Source organism: Astatotilapia calliptera, chromosome 15 (assembly GCF_900246225.1).
Source record: "Astatotilapia calliptera chromosome 15, fAstCal1.2, whole genome shotgun sequence".
In the NCBI taxonomy this organism is placed as follows: Eukaryota; Metazoa; Chordata; class Actinopteri; order Cichliformes; family Cichlidae; genus Astatotilapia; species Astatotilapia calliptera.
In genome coordinates, this window is record NC_039316.1 from 2,259,288 (window position 1) to 2,270,285 (window position 10,998).

General features: G+C 42.9%; 1 protein-coding gene across 1 annotated transcript; it reads right to left on the reverse strand.

The window, feature by feature from the left end:
• Positions 1 to 29: 29 nt before the first annotated feature.
• On the reverse strand, positions 30 to 10,997 carry fkbp1b (FKBP prolyl isomerase 1B). The gene is made up of 4 exons (XM_026194503.1): positions 10,772 to 10,997; positions 9,981 to 10,028; positions 1,684 to 1,796; positions 30 to 825 (listed from the first exon to the last, which is right to left on the reverse strand). Exons 1-4 carry the CDS (start codon positions 10,806 to 10,808, stop codon positions 697 to 699), a joined length of 327 nt encoding a protein of 108 aa, XP_026050288.1. The 5' UTR covers positions 10,809 to 10,997; the 3' UTR covers positions 30 to 696.
• Position 10,998: the final 1 nt, after the last annotated feature.

Here is a 10,998-nt window from a genome sequence, read left to right on the forward strand (position 1 = left end):
CACTCACAAATCACACAAAGGACACAGACTTTTTAACATAGTGCATGCCACTTTATTCAAGAGTTGGTCGATAAACTGTCATAGTAGCAATGGCTCTTAAAGACTTCTGTACAGTATTGATTGGGTTTGATTTTATAGGTTACACTTGCATGTTCACAAGGATTATAAAATATACCAAACACAGCAACATCATTCAGAGCATTCAGCAGGACAAGCCTTTTTTCAAAGTGGCGATGCAGACAGTGGTATATAATGCCCAGTAAATATACAGAGCAGACATTGTACTTTTAACCTATGTACCCTCAACTCCGCTGTTCAAACTGTAAGGCAATATATGTTTTGATTGCAATGTAGTACGGCTTTTCAAAGAGAACAGGGATCAACAAAATTTACAACATTAAATGAAGTTCAACAAAACAAGCATGTGTAACAAACAAACCAAAACGTGTGTGTGTGTGTGTGTATAAGAGTCTTGTACGACATGAACATTTTCTTGCAGCATCTAGCTCAAAACGATGGCAACGAAGCAGAAGATGCGTTTAAATACCTAACTGAAGAAAAAGACGAAGGCTGTGAAAACAGAGAAACATAAGAGCGGGTGGCTGTGAGAGGCAACAGTCGGGTATAGTCTCCCGGTTGTGGGTTATGGTGAATGCAGCCCCATTAGCCTTCTGCCTTTGCCTTCTACCCCATGCGTCACTCCAGCTTAAGCAGCTCCACATCAAAAATAAGGGTTGCGTTTGGTGGGATAACTCCGGGGTGGCCTGTTGTTCCATAAGCCATATCCGGTGTACAGGTGATTTTAGCCCTCTGGCCCAGGCTCATCTGCAGCACAGGAGAGGAGAGGCGAGGGGACAGCAGAACACACTGAGTATTTATGTGCATTTTCTTGTACTTTACGCCTACGCCCGAAAAGTCCCTTGTCACAGAACACAAAACACTTTTTGACTTGTAAATTAATACCCTATTCAAGTGTCCCTGTAAACAATAACAGTGTGACAGTTGGCAGGCAAACATAATACCAGGAACCTGAAACACAAGCAGATATTCGGAACTCAGGGCTTTTGTTTGCGTACTTTACCAAGAGGCCCGACCACAAGTAAAATATGAGAAACTGCATAGTTTATTCTCCTTTCATAACAGATCTTGGTTTCTACTCACTGCAGCTGTAAAAGACCACTTTCAAGCGGACAGCAATCAAGTCAGCTACTCAGCATTACATACACAACTGCAGAAAATAAGTAATGTCAGACTGCTGTTGCTGTTGATGCTGTGACTCCATTTGTCCTCATTCATCTGTTTTCTCTAACTGAAAACTCTGTAACTGTGTATTTTCTGTGGCTGCCATTATCATACAAGAGCTGAAGGAAGGAATGTGTTACAGCTGAACCGATCTGAACTCCAATAGCTACAGTAGAATCTGTTTTACAGCCTCCCTCTCATTGTTGCTGACCACTGCAGTGCATCTAAGCACAATTTAAAAAACAAACAACTGCAGTGGTGCACCTGTTCACTGTATGAGAGCACCTTCAGAATTGCAACTAACTGTTAGGTATGATCAATTAAAACCTGGCAGTATAAATGAATAAATGAAGTTCAATATGTACTTAGAACATGGAATGCATAACGTACTGCTTAATACTAAAAGACAAAACAAGCAGGGCCTCAACCTTCCTCTCTTACCTGTGCTACTCCTTCTTCCCAGCCTTTAATGACCTCGCTATGTCCAATCTTGAACTTGAAGGGCTTGTTCCTGTCTCGCGAGGAGTCGAACTTTTTCCCGTTCTGCAACATACCTGCCAAAAAAGCATATGAAAACAAAATTTAGAGGCAAAATAAACTCAAAAATCAAAAGTGAATGGGCATAGTTAGCTGCTGCAATAACCAGGAATTTTTCTGGTGGGACTTCTTGGGTCTGTTTCAACTTCTCAAATGAACAGAGGAAATGTGAATCAGGAAGAACTGGCCTGGTTTAGTGGATTATTTTTAAAGTTAACTAGGCCATTGCTTAACTGTATGTAGACCACAGCGAGAGAAAGGGGTAACAAAGGCAAAGCGGGACTCAGCTCCTTCAGAACAATGACTGACCATTCAGGCATGACAGGGCTGTTGTTGCTGTGGCGGTTAAACTACTAAAGGCATGAAAACACTAAATCATTTCATTAGCCACAATCTCAATCTCTGTTCTTTTACTCTGAAAAGTCGTGAACTTTGGGAACCGTTGGCGGCCAGAAAAAAGCAACAGGAGCAACTTAATGGTGTTTGTTATTTTCTCTGCACAATCTATTGTTGTGGAACAGGAAACTTGTAACTGCAAACAAAGTTCAAATAACTGAGATTGGAGATTCAGAGATTATACAATATAATGCAATGCTGTGCATTACCAACCAATATAATAATGTGTTTTATTTCAAGTAATTAACATATTTAATATAATAAGATTTTAATAATAATAATATTTTGTCCTCCATCCTCTAGAAATACAGATTAAAAGGTTTCGTTTTTACATAAATAAATTAAATAATAAAAAAATAATAATAATGATCCGCTATCACTTTGGAGGTTGTTCTGGTACATTATTTTATCTCTATGTCATAGTGTGAATACTTGGCATTTAAAGCTGGTGTTAGCTGAAGTTTAGTTACAGTGTCTTGCTCATCCAGTCATATGAAAGTTGGTACTGTACTCCTTCTCCACTTTCATTCCCCCACTAAACTTAGAAGGTCCATCATTTCCAAGAAGTCCAGTAGCCCAGATATGAGCGGGCTGAGCCAGGTCCAGCTGCGGAGTCATCAGGTTCACACCCCCTGGTGAATACCACCTGCTGCAGGGCATTCGAGTAGCAGAAACACAAAACCTTCTTGCAGAAAAGTCGTTTGAGTTTCTAGCAGCAGTTGGCTGCACACTGAAGAAAAACCCTGACACAGAAAATGCATTTCAGCTAAACTGAAATGCATTTTTACAGCAGTGCATACTCCTGCAGGTTGGGGCTGTCTCTGTGCAGTTAGCATGTCCTCCCTAAGCCTATGTGGGTTTCCTCTGTGTGCTTCGGTTTCCCCCCACATATGACAAACCTGTTTGTTAGATTAATCAGAGATTACCTGTCTATCTCAGCCATGTGATAGAGCGTTCAGGATGAACCCCAATTCATTGCCCTGCATCTGTTGTAACTGGTTTCAGTTCACTCCAAACTCAAAGATGGAAAAAAAAAATACTGGTGGCTGCCAGTGCTACCCCTCAGCTTCCTAGTTTGTTTGGTAGTGTATAAATAGTATCAATTTCAAAATCGTACGTCACCTTTTTCTCAACTCATCACATTCACAAGATTTTCAGAAAACTTGACCTCTGACCTAGAGGTCACTGAGATTTGAAGTCGTCTGATATTTATAGTAGATGCAACCACCGTATCAAAATCCTGCAATTCCTCTGTGACAGGAATGATAGACCGAACCACATATTTCACTCTTTACACACTTCTTTATTCCGGATGTCGCTTCTTAGACACAGCCGGAGCTTAGCTGACAGCCACACACAACAACAACAACAAACCCCAACCTCAGGTCCCGGCACGTTTAATATAGGGGAGGCGTGATGAGCTGATCGAGCTCAGGTGTGTCAGCCTCCCCCACAGCCGTGCCACGAACCACGCCCCGCCACAGCTTCATTCTGGAGTTATCCCAGTCACAAGATTTTCAGAAAACTTAACCTCTGACCTTGGCCCTGAGGTCGAGGTTCAACCAGCCCTGAAATTTTTATTAGATGCACCGATGCGCCTCCATTGAGTCGTTCTCAAGTTATCGCATTGACAAACTTCTGTGTTCACGCCGCCCACCCACCCAGTGGGGTGACGACAATACCCCACCGTGTTTTTACGGCTGATGTGTAAAAAATCGATGGACTGTGACACAACAGAACGCAGACACAACAAACACACTCATGCTCAGTGTGTCCTTCCTGGCCGGGAGGGCCATCCCAATGGAAAGTGGGCCGGCCTCTGGTGCTGGCCCCCCGCCCTCCGTTGTAAAGTGAAAATTTACAAAAACAAGGCAGAGGCTCAATCAATACACATCCTCAAAATATCATCAATATATCAGTCGGGCTCCAGTCTGGACACAGATAGCTCATTTCACACAGGCAGCTAGGTGTCTGCCCCTGCCAGACCACACCCTTCACCAGGGGTGGCCAGCATGGGACCAGGCTAAACGAGGACCAGGCCGTGGACTATGAATTGCAACACATTGGACCCTGTGTTAATATTCTATAATAATCTGTTTCCTGGAGATCACAGAGATAGCCATAGCAAAATCCCAAACTGCTAACTAAACCACACTCGTATCACTGCTCTATTATCACTATTTGTACAGCCGAGCATGGGTGAGGTCTTTGCAAAAATACAGCCAAGCCTGTCCCTTCTGAGGTTGGCTCCTAGGCTCTCCTTTTGAGAAGCTTACACTTGGTAGTGGCTAGCTATCGCTGTAAAAAGCCATTCCACACAGGGGTGGGGCTATTTTTACTTTGTTTACCTTATCCTGTCTTAGCCCCTGTCTAGGATGGCTGCCAACACAGCAAGCCCCTTGGCTCAAATGTGGATGAAATGAGATGTGTGTAAAGCTATCTGAGTATGTGACTTACATGTCTGCTGTGTTTCACACCTGCAGGCACAGACATCTTAATAACAAGAGTCATCATTCTTCATTTCTATAGCCAAGCAACTGGGATAGGGCATATGAGTAAAGTTGACACCGGAGCCTGAAAGTAATCCTCAGCCATGACTTAAAAGTTACTCTAATACTATCATTAAGTGCAAAAAGAGCTTTTTTCTAACTAGATATGGAGTGTCCTAGATCTTTAGTGGAGCCTAGTAGTTCACTTGATAAATAATAATGTGCTCGAATATCACTTTTCCTCCAGTCTTGCCTGCCAAGTAGGTGCTGCATAGATATTCGATCCATGTTCATAACACAAGTTGCAAAAAGCCTGTGAAGCACTCAGACAACCCAATAGTCAATGATTTTCAGCAGAAGCCTTTCTACTAATCTTGGAGCCTCCCATTGTTTGCTCAACTATATGAACAACCACTCTCCCATGGAGGAAGACTTTGGCATCTTCTGACACACAGCTTGATCTATTTCTGGGTCAAACACGTAGAACCGCGAGGTCTCAGTTTCTGTCTGTTTTATGCTAAAGTCTGGAGGACAAACATGGTAAGGTATGATGTCCACATTTAGGAATGACATCACATGCAGCACGAGCTTCATGTCAAAAGAGGCTACAATGCCATTCATCTTCGTAGCTTAGTGCCATACTTCATCAAACTTAAAACCGCATGAGCTACTTTTGTTGTCTCATGTTGACTGACATCAGATCTGCTTTAATTTTCCTCTTGCAGCAAAATGAGCTTCAGACTGCAGGACTGCAGCTGACAGAGCTGCCACTCTGTGAGCAGACTTGCAGTCAGCCATGAGAGAAACAAGAATGCAAGACAGGATAAATTATTGGAGGCCTGAGCCATCAACGACCACTCGGCTAATTTGGGTGGCTACAACTTTCACCAGAGTGAGAAGAAGGTCGCTCGCATATCTGAGCGTCTGTGTGCTTCTGGCATGTGTGCATCTGCATATTCAAAATCCCAGAGGTGAAAGTGAGAGTCAAAAATTGCACAGCATTAAGAGAATGCGTGAGAAAGCCTCTCCAGCAGAGTGGCTTCATTTCCCAATATGTATTGGGAAATCACTCTCTCTCCTTACTCTTACTGTTTGCCTTTGCTATCTGGAAAACACCAGGGGAGGGTGGAGTGGAGTTGAGGGTACAGTCTGTGTTTTTGCACCGAGAGCCAGCTGACTTATGTTACAAATCCACACCAACCTGTATTACAAACATTATCTTTTTTTTCAGAGTGTCAGCTAATCTTGTCGTGTAGCTTTTAATTAAAACACTTGTCCTCTGGGGCACTGAAACTGTGAAGTATAATCTTAAAACTTCCCTGCCTCAGTTTCTTACAAATCCCTTGATAACTACCTGAAACTAGTTGAACCGATGTATCAAATTTAACTGGGTTAACATAATAACAGTTCAGCAAGGAATTAAAAAAAACCTCCTCCCTCACTATAGGATCGGAGACTTGTTTATGAGTCCATAAAAACCTTGATGTGAGGAACACATTATATCAATTCTGCAGATTACAACACAAATACTCCCAGATTATCTACATAAACCACATTCTTAGCCAATTTCATGTGTTCATCACCAAGTTCAGCTCTACCCTTAAATATATTTTGCAAATGCACTTCCTGGAGCGGTTGGTCCTGGCTCAGCTTCGGCGCCTAACAAGCTCATCACTGGACCCACTTCAGTTTGCCTACCAGCCTGGCATTGGAGCGGATGATGCCGTCATTCACCTCCTACATCGTTCCCTCGCTCACCTGGAGACCGCTGGAAGCACTGTGAGAATCATGTTCTTTGATTTCTCCAGTGCCTTCAACACTATTCTTCCCTCGGTTCTGAAGGACAAGCTGGTGAACTCTGGAGTGGACCATCACCTCACTACCTGGATCCTGGACTACCTCACCGACCGACCACAGTATGTGAGGACTCAGGGCTGTGTGTCGGACAGGGTCGTCTGCAGTACGGGGGCCCCACAGGGAACGGTTCTGGCTCCGTTCCCCTTCACCATCTACACTGCAGACTTCTCCCACAATTCCACCCAGTGCTTCCTGCAGAAGTTCTCTGATGACTCTGCAATAGTCGGCCTCATCACTGATGGGGACGACAAGGAGTACAGAGGACTGACTCAAGACTTTGTGGACTGGTGCCAGCTGAACTACCTCCAGATCAACGCCAGTAAAACCAAGGAGCTGGTGGTAGACTTCCGCAGGCACAAGCATTCTCCACTGCAACCACTGAACATCCAGGGTATGGACATTGAGGCTGTGGACAGCTACAGGTACCTTGGTGTTCATCTGAACAACAGACTGGACTGGACTCATAACTCAGACGCCCTCTACAGGAAAGGGCAGAGCAGGCTGTACCTGCTGCCGAGACTCAGGTCGTTTGGGGTGGAGGGCCCACTCCTGAAGACCTTCTATGACTCTGTGGTGGCTTCTGCTATCTTTTATGGCGTGGTCTGCTGGGGCGGCAGCATCTCTGCTGGGGACAGGAAGAGACTGAACAGGGTGATCCGAAGGGCCAGCTCTGTTCTAGGATGCCCTCTGGACCCAGTGGAGGTGGTGAGTGACAGGAGAATGGCGGCTAAGCTGTCATCCCTGTTGGACAACGTCTCCCACCCCATGCAGCAGACTGTGACAGCACTGAGCAGCTCCTTCAGTGGGAGACTGCGGCACCCACGGTGTGGGACGGAGAGATTTCGCAGGTCTTTCCTCCCCACTGCTGTCAGACTCCACAACAAAGACTTTAACTGAACAAACACACACATCCACACATGTGCAATAACACTAAGTGCAATAATCTTTTCTGGCATCGTTGTATTTTTACTCAGTTGTATATAGCATTCGTATTCTATTTTTATCTTATTGTATATTTATTTTATTTTATTCTACTGTATATAGTATTTTATTTTATTCTATTCTGTGCAGCTGTGTACTGTATTTATTCTTATTGTATTCTAATTTTTGCGTCATAACTTTTGCACTGTCCACTTCCTGCTGTGACAAAACAAATTTCCCACGTGTGGGACTAATAAAGGTTATCTTATCTTATCTTATCTTATACAAAACTGTATTTATAGCTCTTTGGGCGTTCCTTTATTGAAGCCTCAGTTTGGCTCAACTATGTATTTTTGAGTTGTATTCCAATAAGTATAAGCATCTTATGAGTAAGTTAGCGTAAATCGAAACAAAAAGACAAACAAAAGATGGGGAGTACAGTACCTCAATGAAATAGGTGACGAATGTAACAAAAAGAAGAGTACCCATGCTAATTGTTGGGGGTGGCTATGGATCAAGTGGTAGAGCTGGCTGTCCATCACCAGCTCCTACAGTCCAAGTGTCAAAGTATCCTTGGGCAAAATACAGAACTCTGAGTTTCCCCTGATGCATTCATGGAAGCGTGAATGTGTAGTAAAGTGGTTAGGTATGGATAAAAGCAATGGATGCATATGTGATTAGGATGAGATTTGTAATAGAAAGTGCTTTGAGTGCTCAAATTGAGTAGAGAGGCACCATGTAATTCCCAGTCGATTTACCATTTGTAGATTTTGCAGACAGGATTCTTTACATTTGTCCCTCTTATAAATAAAAAAATGCAACAGGTAACAACACGGAGAAAGGAAATAAAGCAGAAAAAGGAAAAGCTTTTTTATATGTGCAATCCAGCAGAGGTGGTGCGGTCTTGATGGAGTTTAAAACTTAAAGGGGACCTATTGTGCTCATTTTCATCCCCTATGTTTAATTCTTGCTCACAGCGAGAGAAGGTCTGCATTATTTGCAGATCTAAATTATTCTTACTTTAAGATTAGAAATACTTTATTTGTCCTAGTATTGGGAAGCTCTTTATATAATCCTGGGTTTTGATGCATTACCTAAACGTCAACAACCTCACCAGAACCCAAAGTTTAGACACCTTTAAATCCCAAAACTCTGATGCACGATTCGAATGAAACAAGGGACCAGAACTGGGCAAATTCTACCATTCTTGGCATGGACATGAGACTGGCCGCTCAGCCTCCAGTGTGTCCGATTACGAGTTTCACGCATAGAGCAGTGCAACAGGACCAGGCAAATGAATTAATTTTTAATTAATTTTTGGCTTTCAATATTGTAACAATATATCCATCCACCCATGTTCATAACTGCGTATTCAACAGTAGAGGGGAGCAGAGACACCAAGTGTCAATCAAACCCTTACTCTAGAATGCTATGTGGCACATCTCAAGAGCCTAGCTTCACAATTTGAGACGTATAAATTAAGATTACATTCGCCTGACATATGAAGGATCCCCAGTTCCAGACACAAACCCAGCCTCGAGGGATCACCAGCTAGTCTACTTACAGGGCCAGACTGAAGCAGATATATGGAAGGGTTGCATCAAACATGCAGATCCATCCACTAGGCGACTCAATGGAAATAAGGCAGCAGCCAAAAAAATGGGATACCTGAAATTAGGCTTAAAGGCAAATCCAACTTTCCCCAGAAGAGTTTACAGCACAACATCCTAGTATAAGGTACAGTATAGGGCATAGTTGTTGTGGATCGTTTTGTCTCTAATGACACACACACACACACACACACACACACACACACACACACACACACACACTAGTCAAACAAAGCTGCAATTTTCACATAAGGTTAAACACTATGCATGGGTCAATCAAGATATACAGCCAGTATTACAATAGATTAGGAAAATCACATTAACCCATTTCAAATGATGAAAATGAAGTCCCAAAGCTACAAGATGGAACTACATGGACGTGTACGTTCAATAAAAATAAATAAATACTTACAAACTCGAAACCAACCCTCTTTACTACACAGACCATAGCCAGAGTGTGTACAATTGCATTTATAACCACATAATAACCATGTGATACTCAGACAGTCAACAGACGAGATGCCAGCGAGGTTTATTTACTTTCTGTCTGACCTAGTTGTGTGGTCTGCTAACCCGAGGTCATAGAGCAACCCAAATTCATTTCCCAAAAGTCTCAGCGTCTTATTGTCCCACCTAAAAACTTGGCAATCTGACAAGACACAAACAGGAAAAACATGCCCATTTGAATGAATATGTGCATGTCAGCACACCCTAAAACAAAAACAAAAGAAAAAACAGTATTTTCTGGTTCTGTTGGCAACTTGCAAGTGTAACCAACACTCAGTTACACAATGTTACGAGCATTTTGCGTATTTTGAAAGCTTGGTGTGTTGTGCACATATTTCCCCCTATGGACTCCAAGACAGAAAAAAATGCAGAGAATGAAAAAGGGGGGGGGGGGGGAGAGAAGAAAGAGAAAGGAAGTTACCTATGTAATGAACAACACATGTTTGGCCTTTCTTTGGAAATGTTCTTCCTGTTAATGAAAGAGAGAAAAAACAAGTGTTAGTGTGTGTTTGTATACTCTCTGAGGCTGGCAGGTTAATCTTGTAATTAGACTGGCAGTCTCATTAGCAAATGCAAGGTTCAGTCTGGTGGGGTGCTGATGCCAGTACTGTTGCACCCTCTTTACACTTTCGGACATACTAAAGTGAGATATGCATCTGTCATCCTCATGCTGTAACTTTAGCCTGCAGGCATTTTTTTTCCTACATAGTAATAGAAATAGTAGAGTAATTAGCTATCAGATGCACTTTAATTTAGCAGTGCCTATAAGGACACTGTAGTCTGCCTTACCCAGCCCTAGATTTGGTGTCTTTCACTCTTGAGCTGACTGACTGCTTACACATGAGTAACTCTTCAAATGTTTCCCTACGTGCCTATGTGCTAATGCTCAATTTTAAAACACCGGACGGAGTTTGACTTCACAGGATAGAGAGTTCTAGAAAGATGCCGTGCAGGCGTCAGTGATTTTAAACTGTAAAAGAAGAAACTAAACTAAAATCAAAACAGGGTAAAGCCGCAGCATACTACCGTTAATTGCTAAATATCTACGGGATATATTCAGTCGCGTCGCACACATCTTAATATTAATCTTGACAAAAAAAAAAGTAAATATTTAAAAATATCTGAATGGCATTCCGGGGAACTACCGTGCCCCGACAACACCAGCACCACCAACCCTCATCAAAGCACACATAGGCGAATAAATCCGCTTACCATCACCGGGAGATATCGTCTCGACCTCCACGCCCATGGTTGTGCTGCTTCAAATATTAGCTATAAAGCATACAGCCGACAAAGCTTTTTTTTTCTTAGAGCCAGTTCTACCCTTTTGCAGCTACAAGTCGGGCTTTAGCGACAGAAACCAGGCATTCACCCACCCGCGGTAGCTACAGCCAACCGTGAGACAGCCAAGATATTTTCCACTTCGCAGGGAGGCAGCG